This window comes from Dreissena polymorpha, chromosome 3 (assembly GCF_020536995.1).
Source record: "Dreissena polymorpha isolate Duluth1 chromosome 3, UMN_Dpol_1.0, whole genome shotgun sequence".
In the NCBI taxonomy this organism is placed as follows: domain Eukaryota; kingdom Metazoa; phylum Mollusca; class Bivalvia; order Myida; family Dreissenidae; genus Dreissena; species Dreissena polymorpha.
Window position 1 is genome coordinate 111,491,504 of NC_068357.1, and position 20,575 is coordinate 111,512,078.

At 36.2% G+C, this 20,575-nt stretch overlaps 1 protein-coding gene across 5 annotated transcripts in view; it reads left to right on the forward strand.

Annotated features, from left to right (window-relative positions):
• The window catches only part of LOC127871027 (U4/U6.U5 tri-snRNP-associated protein 1-like), a 52,626-nt gene that overhangs the window by 10,064 nt on the left and 21,987 nt on the right, over positions 1–20,575 (forward strand). For all 5 annotated transcript variants that reach the window (XM_052413647.1, XM_052413645.1, XM_052413649.1 and 2 more), the window contains exons 2-13: positions 4,552–4,600; positions 6,419–6,474; positions 7,430–7,562; positions 9,246–9,348; positions 12,307–12,387; positions 13,247–13,343; positions 13,877–14,022; positions 15,676–15,825; positions 17,480–17,536; positions 18,105–18,223; positions 18,720–18,892; positions 20,145–20,266. In XM_052413647.1, coding sequence (XP_052269607.1) covers positions 4,552–4,600; positions 6,419–6,474; positions 7,430–7,562; positions 9,246–9,348; positions 12,307–12,387; positions 13,247–13,343; positions 13,877–14,022; positions 15,676–15,825; positions 17,480–17,536; positions 18,105–18,223; positions 18,720–18,892; positions 20,145–20,266 — 1,286 coding nt within the window. The remainder of the gene's footprint in view (positions 1–4,551; positions 4,601–6,418; positions 6,475–7,429; positions 7,563–9,245; positions 9,349–12,306; positions 12,388–13,246; positions 13,344–13,876; positions 14,023–15,675; positions 15,826–17,479; positions 17,537–18,104; positions 18,224–18,719; positions 18,893–20,144; positions 20,267–20,575) is intronic.

Consider the following 20,575-nt stretch of genomic DNA (forward strand, 5'->3'; position numbering starts at 1 on the left):
ACCGATTGGGATTATATATTTCTGGAACTGAATTTGGTTCATAATAAGTTTTTAACTTTTTTAAGCTAAAATAATATATATATATTATATAATCTGAAAATATTTTCTTCAATCAATGTTATATCTTTGTATTAAAAAAGTGCAACACTCATGACTGTAAATTAGGCATTACCATATTTCTTTACAACGTAATGCATGTACATCATCGATATATATAACATTTAAAACGAAAATCGTTTTAAAATTCAAATGTTTGCATTGTGTTAGAACTACTGTTTCGATATCTTTGTTGTGAATAATGTGTTAAGGTTCAACGTCCGAAAAAAAGATGTCCGAAAATAACTGCAAGCTGTAAAAACGCGAAATGAAGTTGAATTGAAACAACAATGCGTTAAATATTATTTTTCATCAATCTGACATTTTTCACGGCGACTGATCGGAGCAATATCACGGAGGTACTGTGAAATCGTCAGATCTCACGATCTGACAATATTGACGCTACACCGGTCTATTTCGTTTCCGTAGAGATAGCTAATCTCGTCCGTTTGTAAGCTCAAATTTGATTGGCCGACGGGTTCAATGGTTTATTCTAAAAATAAATGCTGCTCGAGCAGCATATTGCTGCTCGAGCAGGAATTTTGCTGCTCGAGCAGCATTTAAATGCTGCTCGACCAGTAAATTGCTGCTCGAGCAGCAATATGCTGCTCGAGCAGCATTTAAATGCTGCTCGAGCAGCATTTTTTTCTGCTCGAGCAGAAGTTAAAGTTTCGACCCCTTTGGTGCGCCATAGTTTATATCCTCTATTCCTATAACTTCGTGCAGCCCTATAACATCGTGTACTTTTTTATGACGTAAACTTCTAAGCAACATTCAAACAAACGTGCCCGAAAACTGTTCACTTTTGTAACGCGAGAATTTCCACAGCCGATAAGACAAAAATCATGAGGAAAAAACAATAAATATGATATAAATTGTCCGTTTTTCTGACCTCGTTCCAAAGAAATAGCCAAAACAATGTTTAAAATCTGCACATTTCCTTCACCAGACGGCTATGTTTGTCAATGTTTTGATCGTAAAATGTTTTAAGAGTAGTTTCCCTTGGAGGCCCGTCTCGAATTTGTATTGTGCTCTCTGTACTTTGCATTACAATACGATTAAAGTATGCTGTGTATGCGGGAATTTTTACCCCCAAAGGATGACACGAGACCATACGTTAAGATCGTGTCCGGCCTATTGGGATAAAGGTTCTCACGGCGTCAATTTGGGATTTTGTCACAAAACAACTGTCATTAGAAGGGTGACAGCCTTTTATGCCCCCATTGTGAATAGAATTTTATTTAGCTATTTTACGTTAGTAAATACACTTTATCTAGACCTCTGAATACAGTTATCACAGTTCATATTTCGTTTTTATGAAGACCAGTTTTGTTTAAACCATTATTTTCAATACAGTTTATTCACGAAATTCATCTAAAACAACACATATTTAATACAAATAAACACATATTCACAAAAACATATATCGGCTATTATAAACACATCCCAGGGCCTCGCTGTGACGTCATCAAAATCGTTGCACGATCTTATAGGGTAATTCTGTGTGACGCAGACTACCATATACATGAATGTTTAAAGGTACGTAACTCCATTATTATTATCTGTCAACCAACATATTTCACTCGTTATTTGTTAAACAAAAGATAAATCATAAAGTATATATCAAGTTTAGTTATTGTCTAATGAATTTTCATGAAAGATATGCCATTGAGATTTAAGGTGCACGAACTTATAGGTTTAGAGGCTATAGTATTGACAGACCTGTACGCTGAAGCTAACCCTGTATCTAAAGTCAACCAGAGTCATAACATATTTATGGCACGCTATAAATCAAAGAAAGCTCATTTTCTTGGATACATTTCTACATATATTGGTGAATGAATATAAATTACTGCATCGGGGATTATTTTAAGGTTCAAATGTTTCAAATGCATCTCACAATATATGAAAATAATTCTCATCAGTCTGAAATTCACAATTTTGACGCCATTGTTGCTTTGTCACTTGACGAGTTTTCATTTGGATACTTTCGCATCGACCTTTACATTATTTGCTGAATTTGTAAACATCACTTTCGTGTTCTGAAATTTATTATTTGTGATAAACAACTTACGTCTGGTGGATTATAAGACTGATTTCAGTGTGAATCAGGTAGTTTTAAATAATATTTACTTTGAGTTTGTATTTACACTACAATTTGTTTACAAAACAAGCCAGAATAATCTAAAATACCGGGAAATGTCATTCTGAATTTGAAAACACTTGAGCACATGGTATGTTACTAAAAATAGAAATAACGTCATATGACCGTGAAATCTCGTGAGATTTGCAATTCAAGTAAGTCTGTCACATTGCTGTTTTTGCTCGATATGTAAAAGAAGAAAAGATAAATTTTAAATGTTTAAGTTAGTATTTTGTGAAAGATTATATCAGTTAAATGTGAAAAATGTCAATCTTTCCGATCAAGTGGTTGATTTGGGCCAATAACTGCATTTAAAAGCTGTTTTGGACCGGTCTTTGTTAACTGTCAACTTTTCGGGAATTTCTGGTTGACTTTCCAAATGAGGTTGGTCCATAACTATAAAGTCCCGCCAGTCAAAAATCATAAAAAGCGACATTAAAAGTTATGTTAGCCAAAACTACCCTAGGTGTAGAGCTATACAAAATTATATACGTATGCAATAAAATATGCCTTTGTACATTATATCAGGAATCCGGATGTTAAAAAGTGTCTTATCACGATAAAATGTAGTCCATATAAACGGACTCCCAGAACCTTTGATAATTTTTGCTATGGCGGCTCTGGTAGTCCATATGCACCCCTTCATAAACATGGGTGCAGTTCAGCGCACGGAATTTGTGCGCTTCACTAAACAGACGTCGTTTGAGACAAATTAAGGAAAATAATGAATAAACTTCATAAACATGTTAAATTTACCTGAATGGCAACCTACCTATGTAATCCTTTGCATGCATCCTATAAAAACAAGACGATGTTTCAACACACTTTTCTCGCTGATGTTTTTATGTTTAAATTTGAAACAGTGTATTCTGTATCGAATACCACGTCGTTATCCACTTTAATAGGCTCCATCACACAACCCTAAGTGCAAAATATTGGTGTACTGCGACCTTACCAATTTTGGGTCAATTTTCCAATATGGCAGATACAGTGTACAAACGAAAAACTGAGTCAATAAAAAGCAATTATTTATTGCTTTAATGGTACCATTTGGATGAGTTGGTGGTTTAGACAGGTAAACTTTAATAAGTTCTTGCAATTTCAGTGTTCCTTAACCCTTGCATTGTGGAAAACATATTGCACCCATGGACAAGAGAGAGCGAATTGCAACTCTCTGCAACCCATTGGGTTATAAAGCTGAGAGTTGAATTATTGCAACTACGATAAAATGTAAAATAAATCCGGTACACCTTTATGACCTTTTTGTGGTTATTTATGCCAGAAGATATTTTTTGTTTCACACATAAATACCAATTAAAGTGGTTTACATGAAAAAAGGCTTTATACGTTGCAACTTCCAGCCACCCAGAGGGTCAATAGCTAGGAGTTTTATTAGTGCAACTAGTTGTTCCTGCTAAAAACTGAGTTCTAGTTGGACTTTACGTAATTTACCATAAAACAATGAACTTTCTTAAATAACCTGGCCAGGAATGCCACAACCCTTGAAATCCATAGAAACTGTTATCCCAATTCAATGACATTGCAGATCTTTAGTGGCCAATTGAAAAATCAAAAATCTTAATATTTCTTTATATCATTTTAAATATGAATAAACAGTAATTACTTAACATTGCATTAGTACCTAACAGGGACGAAAAAGCATGAGCCAACCAGCATATGGCTCCACTGGTATGATTGAAATATCCCTAAATAATGGTTACATATTGGTTATTAGTCACTTTACAGTGTAAAGGACAGAAATTATAGGTTCTCCCAGGCCGTCCACTTGAACTTCAGTCTGTTTGTCCTTCCAAATTTGGACCCTGTGATAACTTAAAAAGGACTAACTTTATAAAACATGACATGTGGTTGAGATGCCATATGGGGAATATCCATGTTATATCAGCTTTTTCGTCAAACCAAAATTGTGGTTGCTATTGTTAAAGAAATAATCAAAAACTTAAATCTGCTACATTGGTGGTCATTTTCTTGCTCCGGCAATGAACACTGTTTTGTCTGTGAAAAAGCCTTCTTTTTTAAACTTAGATTCCATTAGAAACAGACCAACAAATGGAAACAAGTCTACTTATTGTGCAGAGGAACCAGCCCAAAAATCAATCAAACCAATAAAGCTATATGCTAAATTGCAAGAAATAATAAATGCTGTCTGACATCAACATTCAATGCATTATTGTTGTAGTACAGTGTAAAAATTCATGTTATATATAATATTATTATGTTGTTTTTTTAGGATAAATTTTTATAGAACCCTGTAACCATTCTCATTTTATAAATTACTTATTTGTTTACAGGTGCTTCTGGTGGAGGTGGAGACATTAGTCTCTCAATTGAAGAAACAAAGTAAGTAAACACTTAAGATATGGTGTACTATAGATTGGAATTTATTGATGTCTTGAACAGAATTCCTCTTGTAGTAGGAGGGATTGTATTACTTAAATATGTACAGTACACAAAAAAAATCATGATAAAGCAGTTTTCATGTTTTATTAATTTTGAGTAATGAGAATTTTTGTTATTGATTGTTTTTGTGCAGTAAATGTGGAAAAGACTTTAAATTGACTGAGGTAGCGTTAAAAGTATTTTTAGCTCAGCTGTTTTCGGAGAAAATCCGAGGTATTGTCATAGCCAGTTGTTGTCCGCCGTAGGCATCGTGCTAAAACCTTAACATTGGCTCTAAAGTCAAAGTGCTTCCACCTACAACTTTGAAACTTCATATGTAGATGCACCTTGATGAGTTCTACATGCCACACCCATTTTTGGGTCACTAGGTCAAAGGTCAGTTTCACTGTGACCTCTAATAAAAAACTTTAACATAGGCTCTAAAATCAAAGTGCTTCCACCAACAACTTTGAAACTTCATATTTAGATGCACCTTGATGAGTATTACACGCAACACCAAATTTTAGCTTGGCTGTTTTCGGAGAAAACCAGAGCTATTGTCATAGCCAGCTCGTCGTCAGCCGTCCGCTGTAGGCATCGTGCTAAAACCTTAACATTGGCTCTAAAGTCAAAGTGCTTCCACCTACAACTTTGAAACTTCATATGTAGATGCACCTTGATGAGTTCTACATGCCACACCCATTTTTGGGTCACTAGGTCAAAGGTCAGTTTCACTGTGACCTCTAATAAAAAACTTTAACATAGGCTCTAAAATCAAAGTGCTTCCACCAACAACTTTGAAACTTCATATTTAGATGCACCTTGATGAGTATTACACGCAACACCAAATTTTAGCTTGGCTGTTTTCGGAGAAAACCCGAGCTATTGTCATAGCCAGCTCGTCGTCAGCCGTCCGCCGTAGGCGTTGTGCTAAAACCTTAACATTGCCTCTAACATGAAAGTGCTTCCACCTACAATTTTGAAACTTCATGTGTACATGCCACACCCATTTTTGGGTCACTAGGTCAAAGGTCAAGGTCACTGTGACCTCTTATATAAAACTTTAACATAAACCTTAGTATTGGCTCTAAAATCAAAGTGCTTCCACCTACAACTTTGAAACTTCATATGTATATGCACCTTGATGAGTTCTACACGCCACACCCATTTTTGGGTCACTAGGTCAACGGTCAAGGTCACTGTGACCTCTAATATAAAACTTTTAACATAGGCTCTAAAATCAAGGTGCTTCCACCTACAACTTTGAAACTTCATATGTAGATGCACCTTGATGATTTCTACATGCCACACCCATTTTTGGGTCACTAGGTCAAAGGTCAAGGTCACTGTGACCTCTAATATATAACTTTAACATAAACCTTAACATTCGCTCTAAAATCAAAGCGCTTCCACCTACAACTTTGAAACTTCAAATGTTCATGCACCTTGATGAGTTCTACACGCCACACCCATTTTTGGGTCACTAGGTCAAAGGCCAAGGTCACTGTGACCGCTAATATAAAACTTTTACATAGGCTCTTTAATCAAAGTGCTTCCACCTACAACTTTGAAACTTCATATGTAGATTCGCCTTGATGAGTTCTACACGCCACACCCAATTTTGGGTCAATAGGTCAAAGGTCAAGGTCACGGTGACCTCTAAAAAAAATAAAAAATTCTGACAAGCTTTCGCAGCCAAGCGTTGGCACCCGTTATGCGGTGCTCTTGTTAGTTATTCATGTTTATGTCAAATAAAACAAAATGATTTATTTCTTCTAGCAAATTGAGGGCAAAGCTGGGGTTGAAGCCTCTGGAAGTAGGAGCTAAGAAACCAGGTAAGTACTTTGAATGTGAAACAGTTTAAGGCTTTGTAATTGATTTCTAATGTGTTAATGTGAATATGTCTGTTTATCATTATTTGCAATTTAATGTTTATGCCAGATTCTAGCATGTTTATCAAATGACACATATCATTATATGAGCCTCATTCTGGGAAATTTGAACTTCATGCACGAGTGAAAAGTGATGTCTCATATCAGCCTGAGCTAATCAAGGACAACACTTTCTGCTTACACTGTATTTTTGTTTTCAAAGAAAATCCTAAAAAAAAATCCATAAAAGTGGGAAGTGTCATACCTTATTAGTCTGTGTGAATTGCAAAGGCTAATGTGGGATAACACTTTACACACATGCATTAAAGGGGCCTTTTCACAGATTTTGGCATTTTGTAACTTATTCATTAAATGCTTTATATTGATAAATGTAAACATTGGACCGTAAAAGCTCCAGTAAAAAATCAAGAATAAAATTAAAAAAAGGAAAAGAACATTGCCCGGAGCAGGTTTCGAACCAGTGACCCCTGGAGTCCTGCCAGAGTCCTGAAGTAAAAACGCTTTAGCCTACTGAGCTATTCCGCCGAGTACACATACTTGACGTATTTTATACGTTATATAAGCAATTTTCGTAGTTTAACAAAATTTAACGACAAAAACAGAACTCTCCAAATTATTCAATCGTTTCGCATTGCAACGCTTTATAATTTTTAGGTTTTAAAATCGTCAAAAGATGCATATAATGGCTATATTAGACCATGGTAAATGTTCAGTATTACTGTTTCCTCACAAATATCATAACTAAAAAGAAAATTTGCGAATCTGAAACAACTTTTTTCAATTTTGTCAATTTACCAAAGCGTGAAAAGATCCCTTTAAGCCCTATTTACCTAGAATAATGCTCATATTGTAGTTTTAAAGTAACCTGATGAGATGATGTGTACTATGTTGATGGCAGATGCTGAGAAAGAGTCTCTCAAAGATGATATCCACCAGCCTGCGCAAAACTTGTGGAAAATGAAGGAAACTGAAAAAATAAAAGAAAAACTGGAGCGATCAAAGCAGAGGCGTGATGTAGAAAAGAAATTAGAGTGAGTTTTGTAGGAATTCATATCTGTTGTTGGCATGTACAGGATCATATTTTGGTTCATAAGTATGGGGAGATCATTATCAAAGCATTTATTATTTGAGACGCGTTCTGAGAAAAACTGGGCTTAATGCATGTGCGTAAAGTGTCGTCCCAGATTAGCCTGTGCAGTCCTCACAGGCTATCAGGGACAACACTTTCCGCTTTTATGGGTTTTTTTAGTTTCAAGGAAGTCTCTCCTTATCGAAAATCAAGTATAGGCGGAAAGTGTCGTCCCTGTTTAGCCTGTGCAAACTGTACAGGCTAATCTGAGACAACACTTTACGCACATGCATTATGCTCTGTTTTCTCAGAACACTACACATTTGAATTACCCAAATTGATTTAGTTAAGTAATTGAATCACTTATAATTATAGTATGTTTGACCATTTTCTGAAATTCCGAAACCTCTATTGAAATTGGGGTCTCTAGGTTGAAGGTCAAGGTCACAGTCACAATAAGTGTGAAAATCATTTCTTTTTATAAACTCAACAAATTGACTGACTTGATACTTCAAATGTGACTTGGCCTTGTACAGTAGATGACCCCTATGAAAATTGGGTTCACTAGGTCCAAGGTCGCTGTCACAATGAGAGTGAAAATCGTTTCCGATCAATAACTTGTCAACGAATTTTCCAATTGACTTGATACTTTAAAGTGCATTGGCCTTGGACAGTAGATGACCTCTATTGACATTGGGGTCACTAGGTCAAAGGTCAGGGTCACTGACACAATAAGTGAAAAAACAGTTACCGATCAATAACTTGTCAAGGAATAGACCCATTTACTCGAAACTTCACATGTGCATTGACCTTGGACAGTAGATGACCCCTATTGACATTGGGGTCACTAGTTCAAAGGTCAAGGTCATTGTGACACAAAAAATCCTGTGTCAAGGCCCTGTTTCGGTGGCTAGGGGGCATAAGTCTCTGACTGCGGAGCTCTTGTTAAGTTTGGATTTTTTTCTAAAACTTTGGAAAACATAGTTTGCTTCGGTAAAGGGTCAGATCTTCTGACCCTTGAGTACAGTAGAAAAAGGCCCATTTCAAGGCCAACCAATTTAGATGTGTTCTGAGAAAACTGGTCTTAATTCATTAGCCTAAAGTGTCCTCACAAAATAGTCTGTGCAGCAATCCATGCAAAAGACAATGAAATCTTATCGGACATGAGGTCCGCTAAAACTTTTAAAATTTACTGTACCTCTCCAGATTTTACAGGACCTTATTGTTCTTTAACCAGACAATAGAAAATGTCTTTTAAATAGTATTTTATTATTATGACATTCACAATGTTTACCCATTTTAAACACAACAAATAGCGTCTTAATTAAAACACATCCTATGAAACCATATTGTAAAACGTTGAATTAAAGTGAAGAAAGCTTGTGATTTTGTATACATTACAAGTAATTTTAACAGCAATAAAAAACACTAGTACTCCAGAGGGGGTAATCAGGTGACGATCATGATGGCGATGTCCGTGCGGATCCGTTTTACAGACTGCACAGTCTAATTTCGAATGAGACTTAACACTCATGCAACCTGTTTGCCCTGATTGAGGCTCTTAATAATACTAAATAATACTTACTATATTATACAGAATAGTTATTAAGTAATTTAGTACAGAAACTGCTGCTTCTTTGTACAGCAAAATTAAGACTCTTGGTGAGAGTGACTCAGATGAAGATGCAGCCGCCTGGGTGAGGAAGAACAGGATGAAACAGCGAGAAAAGGACCGCGCTGACAAAACTGTAAGTTATGCAACGGGTTGTGTTTTTTTGGGGAAAATTTTTGTTTTGTTTTTTTCGGCCATATTCCTGATTTAAAAAAGAATAGATTTTAAAAAAAAATGACGGCCTTAACAAACCAACTGAAGGTTTAGAAAACAAGTGTAAATAAAATGAAACTTTTAGTTTATTTCCCTATGCAGCTCTATGGATTGAACTTGAGTAAATATAATATAAATAACACTTATTCTCAATATTTAATATTTGTTACAAATATATACACCAATTTTTCAACTCAAGTCGAAACCATGTGTTTTGCCGTTGATTTTTTTTTTATCATAAAGATGAAAATGTTATTGTTACATCGAATTAAAAGCAGTCAAATATTTTGCATAAATAATCTATTTGCCTGAAATTGAATAGCTTTAAAGTTTTGCTTTTATTTGACTACAATTCTTTATAAATACCAGTTTATGCCCAAAATTATGCTGCTTTTCAACCTTTTACAACATAATGTATACTTCAATCAAAGTTGAAAATACTCAACCAAACCGTCAATACATACGGAATATTACGCTAGTCAATTGTTCCAAGAGTTTGTATCACTCGAGTGGCTTGTGTGATGACGTATCACACGAGAGGTGGAGCCTCGAGTGTGATGCGAAATAGCACAAGCCACGAGAGTGATACAAACACTTGGAACAATTGACTAGGGTAATATTCCTTTTATTATATACAACAACTAACGAAAAAGTTAACAAATGTATTTTTTAATTTAACAAAACTGACAAAACAATGGCTAAAACGGTACGCCATAGTTTATTTAAGACGCGTATGAATACAGTTTATGTAAACTAACGTGTAAACATTCGAACCGGGAAAACACAGGTTTCGACACGCTTACCTTAATGCTATCGTTAATCCAATTTTTATAACAAATAAGTTGACAACTTTAATCAGATGTTTATAACAAAAACGTTTAAACGATATGCACTTCCACTTCTATCTTCCATGTCTTTATCGAAACTTAGTTTTAACCACACTATTTTATTGTATTCCTTTCGAAATATACATTTATGCATGATAATTACACACTCCAAAATACGTTTTTAACACATACATGTAGTTTACTGTTACAAAACACCACGTCCGACATGTCCTTACAGAGTTTAGATAAAACTATTGTGTTTTGTCACAGAAATGACGTCACACGATGTACTACATAATATATTTCTTAATATAAACTATTTCAATTTTCGGTGCGTGTAATGTGACGTCATTAAATGGGTCGAAGTAGTCCGGCTAGTATGGTAATACGGAGTTGGAAATAGTGAGTAGCGTAATACGGGATTTTTTATTTCAACGATTGATACAACCTGTATTTGTTAAAAGCATTAAACAGGTATATAATAAATTCGTTTTATGTATCATATGGTTTAAATGTAGTCTTTAGGGTTTATATATATGAGCCACACTCTGGGAAAACAGGGCTTAATGCATGTAGTCATAGATTAGCCTGTGCAGTCAACATAGGGCTTAATGCATGTGCATCGTGTTGTCATAGATTAGCCTGTGCAGTCAACATAGGGCTTAATGCATGTGCATCGTGTTGTCATAGATTAGCCTGTGCAGTCAACATAGGGCTAAATGCATGTGCATCGTGTTGTCATAGATTAGCCTGTGCAGTCAACATAGGGCTTAATGCATGTGCATCGTGTTGTCATAGATTAGCCTGTGCAGTCAACATAGGGCTAAATGCATGTGCATCGTGTTGTCATAGATTAGCCTGTGCAGTCAACATAGGGCTAAATGCATGTGCATAGTGTTGTCATAGATTAGCCTGTGCAGTCAACATAGGGCTAAATGCATGTGCATAGTGTTGTCATAGATTAGCCTGTGCAGTCAACATAGGGCTAAATGCATGTGCATAGAGTTGTCATAGATTAGCCTGTGCAGTCAACATAAGGCTTAATGCATGTGCATCGTGTTGTCATAGATTAGCCTGTGCAGTCAACATAGGGCTTAATGCATGTGCATAGTGTTGTCATTGATTAGCCTGTGCAGTCAACATAGGGCTAAATGCATGTGCATAGAGTTGTCATAGATTAGCCTGTGCAGTCAACATAGGGCTTAATGCATGTGCATCGTGTTGTCATAGATTAGCCTGTGCAGTCAACATAGGGCTTAATGCATGTGCATCGTGTTGTCATAGATTAGCCTGTGCAGTCAACATAGGGCTAAATGCATGTGCATCGTGTTGTCATAGATTAGCCTGTGCAGTCAACATAGGGCTTAATGCATGTGCATCGTGTTGTCATAGATTAGCCTGTGCAGTCAACATAGGGCTAAATGCATGTGCATCGTGTTGTCATAGATTAGCCTGTGCAGTCAACATAGGGCTAAATGCATGTGCATAGTGTTGTCATAGATTAGCCTGTGCAGTCAACATAGGGCTAAATGCATGTGCATAGTGTTGTCATAGATTAGCCTGTGCAGTTAACATAGGGCTAAATGCATGTGCATAGAGTTGTCATAGATTAGCCTGTGCAGTCAACATAGGGCTTAATGCATGTGCATAGCGTTGTCATAGATTAGCCTGTGCAGTCAACATAGGGCTTAATGCATGTGCATAGTGTTGTCATAGATTAGCCTGTGCAGTCAGCATAGGGCTTAATGCATGTGCATAGTGTTGTCATAGATAAGCCTGTGCAGTCAGCATAGGGCTAAATGCATGTACATAGTGTTGTCATAGATTAGCCTGTGCAGTCAACATAGGCTAATCGTGGATGATATTTTCTGCCTATACTGGATTTTAGTTTAGAGGAGAAATCCTTTAAACAAAAACACACAATTCCATAAACTTAAAGCGGAATGTTTTGTCGCTGATTAGCCTTTGCAGACTGCACATGGTAATCTTGGATGACACGTTACTCACATTGAACCCTGTGCTCAGAGCTTGTGTTATAGTTTTGTTATTTCTAGGCAAAAATGTTAGAAGAGATGGATGAAGAGTTTGGCATTGCAAATCTGGTTGAAGAAGAATTCAAAACTGTCAAGACAAAGGTAGTATATAAAGTCTCACAGTTGTTGATGTACAATAAAAGATTTTAGTTTCAGTGATGTCTGTATGACACCAATTTAATGGAGAAACTTTAACGTCAATAGTTAATTGTATCATCATGATCTAAGCATTAGAAAAGTGTATCTGGATGATTTACTGGAATGATTAATGGCAATGTTCATTCAGTGATTTTTAGCAATGTTCATTCAATTATTATTTTAGCAATATTAATCCATTGATTATTTCAGCAATATTTATCCCATGATTATTTCAGCTTCATTCATCCAATTATTATTTCAGCAATATTCACATAATTATAATTTTAGCAATATTCATCCTATTATTATTTCAGTAATAATAATCTTATGACCATTTCAGCAATATTTGTCCAATTTTTATTTCATTAATAATTATCCAATTATTATTTCAGCAATTGTTTAAGCAATAGTCATCTAATTATTGTTTCAGCAATATTCATCCACTAATATGTACAGCAGTATTCATCCAATTATTATTTCAGCAATATTTATCCACTTATTTTTTAAGCAGTATTTATCCAATTATTATTTCAGTAATAATCATTCAATTATTATTTTAGCAATATTTCCCTAGTGGTTATTTCAGCAATATTCATTCAATTATTATTATATAAGCAGTAGTCATCCAATTATTATTTCAGCAATATTCATTCAATTATTATTTTAGCAATATTTCCCTAGTGGTTATTTCAGCAATATTCAACCAATTATTATTTCAGCAATATTCATTCAATTGTTATTTTAACAATACTAGCCCAATGCTTTTTTTAGCAGTATTCATCCCATGATTATTTTAGCAATATTCATCCAATGATTATTTCAGAAATATTCATCCAAAGATCTGAAAGGTTTGAAGGTTCAGCATGATGTCTCCAGCTTCAAAGAAGGCCAGACAGTTATCCTAACTCTGAAAGACAGAGGTACTGTTGTTGATGACATGAGCTCCGTTCCTGAAAATCTGGCCTAATGCATGTGTGTAAAGTGTCATCACAGGCTAATTGGGCAAACACTTTCTGCAAAGACTGGATTTTCGTTTAGAAAAAACTGCCTTACAACAAAAAACTTAAATGCATTAAGTCCATTTTTTCCAGAATGCTGTTCATATGTGGTTTAGCTTTGATTTATTGTGCCATGTCAGAAGCATACTTTGGAATCTTCCATTTAAAGTGCCATAATTCTGCTGAGAGGTTTTGGTTATTTGTTTGTGTGCTTCCCTCGCTTTAATGCATTCATTTCTTACTTCAATATTTTTTGGGTTCTAGCCTGTACATGCTTCACAGGCCAATCAGGGATGATTTTTTCTGCAAGAAAATGATTTTCTTTAAGATGAGACTTCTTTTGAATGGACAATACAGTAAAATTGGAAAGTGTCATCCCTGATTAGCCTTTGCAGACTGCACAGGCTAATCCTGGACAACACTTTACGCGCATGCATTATGTCTTGTTTTTACAGGTATTTTGGATGAGGAGGATGAAGCGGAGACTCTGATCAATGTTAACATGGTGGACAGTGAAAAGGCGGACAAGTTTGTGGAGCTAATGAAGAAGAAGCCAGACTACAACCCCTATGATGACGGGGAGGAGGACGAGTATGGAATGGTGAGCCAAACTTGCTACTGAATTCATCTTCTCCAAACTTGGAGTTATTTCCTGCAACTGTGGGTTCTGTTATTAGTTTCTTCCTTTAAACGAAGCCTGTGCAAACTGTAAAGGCTTAACAAGAGCGACACATTCCAATTTTGTGGAATTGTTTTTGCCCTGTCTGTTGGTTGGTCTGTCTGTCTGTCTGTCTGTCTGTCTGTCTGTCTGTCTGTCTGTCTGTCTGTCTGTCTGTCTGTCTGTCTGTCTGTCTGTCTGTCTGTCTGTCTGTCTGTCTGTCTGTCTGTCTGTCTGTCTGTCTGTCTGTCTGTCTGTCTGTCTGTCTGTCTGTCTGTCTGTCTGTCTGTCTGTCTGTCTGTCTGATATTTGGCATGCATATGTATCTCATGGAGCTGCACATTTTGAGTGGTGAAAGCTCAAGGTCAAGGTCATCCTTCAAGGTCAAAGGTCAAATATATGGGTCAAAATCGCTAATTTAATGTACACTTTTGTAGTATTTCAATATTCAAGATAGCAACTTGATATTTGGCATGCATGTGTATCTCATGGAGCTGCACATTTTGAGTGGTGAAAGGTCAAGGTCAAGGTCATCCTTCAAGGTCAGAGGTCAAATATATGTGGCCAAAATCGCTCATTTTATGAGTACTTTTGCAATATTGAAGATCGCAACTTGATATTTGGCATGCATGTGTATCTCGTGGAGCTGCACATTTTGAGTGGTGAAAGGTCAAGGTCATTCTTCAAGGTCAGAGGTCAAATATATGTGGCCCAAATCGCTTATTTTATGAATACGTTTGCAATATTGAAGATAGCAACTTGATATTTGAAATGCATGTGTATCTCATAGAGCTGCACATTTTGAGTGGTGACGGGTCAAGGTCAAGGTCATCCTACAAGGTCAAACGTCATATAGGGGGACATTGTGTTTCACAAACGCATCTTGTTTGTTTTAAAAAAGTCTCTTCTTTACCAAAATCCAGTCAAGGCAGAAAGGGTTGTCCATGAATACCCTGTGTCTACTGCACAGGCTAATCAAAGCCATCCTTTTTCGCTTTTATCGAATTTTTCGTTTAATAAAGGTATTAAAATAGAAAATCTACTCTTGGCAGAAAGTATCTCACTGATTAGCCTGTGCAGTCTGTGTCGACAGTTTACTCAAATATATTGAGAGTCTCAGAGGGAGGCTCGGTTGACAAGCTCATTGGACAACATGGGCTGTGGCTCGGTTGACAACATGGGCTGTCAATGTTTGCAGATCAAGCCCAAAGATGTGCTGTCCAACTTAAAACATGCAAAAAAAATTGCATTGATACAGTTCTTACAAAAATTAACCTAGGGCATTGAAACTAATGGATAATAGTTTATTTTTACACATTTGATGAGCTCATTGTACAACATGGAAACTAAACTGTTTCATTTCAAGCCAAAGAATGTGCTGTGCAAGTATAAAAACCAAGTATTTTTAAAAAATGCATTTTAATATTTCTTTAAAAAAAATTGACATAGTTTGAAACTAATGGTTTATAATTTGGAAAACATGGGCACTAAACTGTTTCAGTTCAAGCAAAGCTAGGGTTTTGAAACTTATGGCTAAAATTTTTTTAAATTAATTGTATGACGTCATGTGATATCATGGGCACTACTTTGTTTCAGTTCAAGCCGAAGGAAGTGCTGTCCAAGTATGACGAGGAGATAGCGGGTAAGGAGAGGATGAAGGAGTTCAAGCTGGGAGCCCGGGGCTCGTACAGTGCTGAGGAGGACAAACAGATGGAAAGAATCAAGGCCGAACTGCGGGCTCAGTCGGTACGTACAACAACAAGTTGTTGGACTACTTTTTTTCTTATCAATTTTTTACTAACTTGTGTCTAGGGGTACAAACAGATAGAGCTAATCAAGGCAGAAGCATTAAGTCAAAGAATAAAGAATATTCTTTGCATTGGAAAATTCTAGAATCGCTTTGAGTCAAACTTGACATTAACTACCTCTATCTTCATCATTCTTTATAAAGAACTTTTTGTTAATTACACGATTACCAGTGGTAGTGTTTATATATTCATGTGCTCGACGTATCGTTCTTGGTGCTAAGTATATTCTTTATTCCAAAGTCTCAAGTCCAGGTTGGTAAATATGGGCCCAGTTGTTGGGTCGCATTTGTGGGGATTTACTCTTTTGTAGCTTAGAAATTAGAAGTCATAAACTTGTTTAGTTAGTTGTTAATGTGTGAATTGAACTTGTAATCAAAGTATATCGAGTGGAATTTTCAAATCTCACTTAAAAAAATACAATGTGCGATTATACATAGATAAATAGTCTCGATATATATGAGTGGCAGTCAGGGAAAACAGAGCTTAATGAATGTGTGAAAAGTGTTGTCCCAGATTAGCGTGTGTAAACAACACTTTCTGTCTAGATTGGATTTTTTTTATTAAGAAGAGCCTTTTTTTAAACAAAAATAAAAGTTTAAGTGGGTAGTGTAGTCCCTGAATCTGCACAAGCTAAACTGGGACAACACTTTACAGTATTTGCAGTCTACACATGCTAATCAGGTACGACACTTTCCACTTTAACAACAAAAATTGTTTACAGGAACTCTCTTCTTTACAAAAATCAAGTCTAGATGGAAAGTGTCGTCCCTGATTAGCCTGTCCTGACTGTACAAGCTAGTCTGGGATGGAAAGTGTCGTCCCTGATTAGCCTGTCCTGACTGTACAAGCTAGTCTGGGATGGAAAGTGTCGTCCCTGATTAGCCTGTCCTGACTGTACAAGCTATTCTGGGATGGAAAGTGTCGTCCCTGATTAGCCTGTCCTGACTGTACAAGCTAGTCTGGGATGGAAAGTGTCGTCCCTGATTAGCCTGTCCTGACTGTACAAGCTAGTCTGGGATGGAAAGTGTCGTCCCTGATTAGCCTGTCCTGAGTGTACAAGCTAGTCTGGGACAACTCTTGGGGCTTATGCATTTAGTCCAGTTTTCCAAGATCAAGGCTTATTAAATCATGTCAGTTTGTGTGTTTTTGCTCAAATTGGGGCCAGTACTTCGGCCCCATTCCTATTAGAAGAAGTATAATTTTTCCCAAGTGGGACCTAAAAATTCCCAATTGAAGGTTTTCACACACACAAATATATTTTTTAGATTTCAACATGAAGTTTATCTCCCATTCAGCTCTATAAGTTTCACCTAAGTAAAACTAATATTGAAAACATTTTTATTCTCAATTTTGAAGCATCAGTAAGCAAAACAACAACAATATTAATTTCCTAATTTAAGTCAAAACGCGATGATTTTTCCCATTTCAATGGGACCCGGACTCGTTCCCAAAATGGTGAAAATTATAATTTGATAAGTTTCATAATTTGTTCTGAAACATAATCCCTGTACAGTCAACTCAATCCTTGATCAAGAGTATTTTAAGAAATACCACTCATTGAATAAACACCACTTATTGAATCTTGTTTTCAGCAAACCCTATCATCTGCCAGGACAATACTGACCGAGTATATGACACCAGAAGAAGCTGTAAGTTACTTCTCTATGAAATTATAGTAAGCGCATATGCAGACCATGTGTTAACATGGATCTAATGCTATACTTCATAAAATAAATGACAGTTCCATTATACATTATAGAAATAAAATTGTTTACAAAAAATCTGTAATAAATGTTTACTTGTCCATCATTTTAAAATATAGTAACTTGTCTTTCATTTGCTGCTTCTCTTAACTGATTGTATTTCTGATGTCAAATTTGCTTTTTTACGCTGCTTTTATGTTTGTAGTAAAGGGCAACTACTGGGGGTGTGATTTCTTCTTCATGTTGCTGATTTTCTCCCTTTCAATGTCACACATATTTTACAAAGATTTATCAACTTTAAGCATGTATGTACAAATTAATAGTTTAATTGATCCTTGTAAGTTGGGAAGCGCATTCTCCTCCCCTGAGGTGATGCTGAAATCACACTCCTGCTACTGAATACCAAAGCATATTTTACAAGTATTCTAATTATCCTGTAAAACACTTGTGTTATATCTGGACACTTGATCCCAAATTTTAACTTCAACTTAGCGCTAATTTGTTATTTTGTCAGCAATCAACGTTTAAAAAGGTTAAGAAGAAGGTACGGAAGATTCGCAAGAAGAAAGCATTGAGAGCAGATGACCTGTTACCTTTGAACGACGACATCACACGTGAAGACTACGGGTCTAGGTGAATATAAGATTCATCACAGCCTTGTTGTGTCTACCATACATCAAGGGATTTTCAAATGCATAGTTATAATTGTTCATCGTTATCAGGTAGTGAGGCACAAGCAAGACTCATGACCCTATGACCAGGGTCAAGGTCATAAAAATGGCACACCACCTTTTTATGTCAGAGTTATCACCAGTTCTTACTCAAAAATATCTTTTCTTTGGTAGATTCAATTAAAACTTGGTAGCAAGTATATACACAGATAGCTGAATCGGGCACAACAATTTTCCTTACACACCATCTATTAATCACACTACCTTTTAATAGCATCATTTATTACTGTAAAAAATACAATCTTATTTCAGATCTTTTAATTTCGGAGCTTTATTTGAGAACTGCTTTTATAGGTTTTATAATTTCGCGGGAGATAGCAATTAAACTAATTTGCTTATCGCACTTTCCATATTCCAATACATGAGTTTATATTGATACTGCTCTACTCTGTACGAAGGGTGCGGGGTCGAGGTGTAGTGAAGGAGGAGGCCACGCCTATCCCTGGCCTTGACCTTGTGCCAGGTCAGGTCGCCGCCCCCCATGTGGTGGGAGATGTTAGGAAGACGATTAAAGTAGAGCCCATTGACAGTGATGAAGATGACGGGGTAATGATGTCAGATGAAGATGATGGTAAGTTGGATGAGATCATTTGAGTTGTGTTCTATGAAAACTGAGCTTTAATGCATGTGCGTTAATTGTCTTCCTAGAAAAGTCTATGCAGTCTGCAGACACTTTCTTCTTTTATGGAATTTATGCCCCCGGTAGGGTGGCATATAGCAGTTGAACTGTCTGTCAGTCAGTATGTCAGTATGTGTGTTTGTCAGTCTGTCCGTCCATCCGGAAAAAAACCTTTTAACGTTGGCCATAACTTTTGCTTTATTGAAGATAGAAATTTGATATTTGGCATGCATGTGTATCTCATGAAGCTGCACATTTTGAGTGGTGGAAGTTCCAGGTCATCCTTCAAGGTCAAAGGTAAAAAAAAAAAAAATCAAAGCGGCGTTCTCATGAAACTGCACATTTTGAGTGGTGGAAGTTCAAGGTCAAGATCATCCTTCAAGGTCAAAGGTAATTTTTATTTTTTTTCAAAGCGGCGCAATAGGGGGCATTGTGTTTCTGACGAACACATCTCTTGTTCATTTAAGAGGGGTCTCTTCTAAATAAGAATCCAGTATAGGCGGAAAAAGTTGTCATGGTTGGCATGTGAACACTGCACAGGCTTATCTTGGATGACAATTTTATGCACATGAAATAAGCCCAGTTTTCTCAGAATGTAGTTCTTTTTTACATGTGTTTTGTTTATGATCATGTTTTTGTTACTAAAATTTAGTTAAATTGTATGGCTCTTATTTAAATGTAAATTGGTTTTAATGCAATGTTTGTTGCAAAATATTGTGTGATTGTGATGATCTTAAGCTATACTGTGATCTGTTGAATGACTAAGAAATTAAAACTTGTTTTCACCATTTCACCATATATCCTAGTTTTTTTACTTTAATACAATGTATGTGAACTTTTTTTTATATGTGTCACAACTGTTTTGTTTGTTCATGTAAATGTTGAATTTAATGTAAATTGATGTTAATAAGTCAGCTCAGGGCTGTTATTAATCATGTGTTTGTTACAGATTCTTTGATACAATGAACTGTAACCTCTGCATAGAAGTTAACCTTGCTCTGGGTAAACCAGGTTAAATGTATGTGCGTAAAGTAACCCCACATGCTTGCCAGGGACAATGCTCTCCACCTAAACTGGATTTTTGCAAAGAAAAAACTGCCTTAAAAAAATGTGTTCCCTAACAGGCTGATCTGGGACAATACTTAATCATCAAGCCCAGTTTTGCCAGAGCAAGACTCACATCTATTCTACTCTTTGTTTGCAGTAGAGGTAGAAGACCTAACAGGTGTGCGCATTGATGATGACGAGGCCAATATTGAATTACAATCTGCTCTTGATGTGGCGAGAAAAATACAACATAAAAAGAGCAAATTGAATCCAGAAAAGGTAAAAATCAAATGAAATATATTAATTATTTTTTGGTGTTTGTACAAAACAAATAGGATGCCTTGTCAATTTATGCCCTGTGGATTTTTTCATAACCCAAATCCAGTTTATGCAAAGTGTTGCCCCTGATTAGCCTGTGCAGAAGCAATTTAACCCTTTCAGTGCGGGAACCGAATTTTGAAGGCCTTTGCAAACAGTTCGGATCCAGATGAGACGCCACAGAACGTGGCGTCTCATCAGTATCCAAACTGTTTGCTTTTCTGATAATATTCTTGAAAAAAAAAAATTCGAAGAAAATGCTAATTTTAG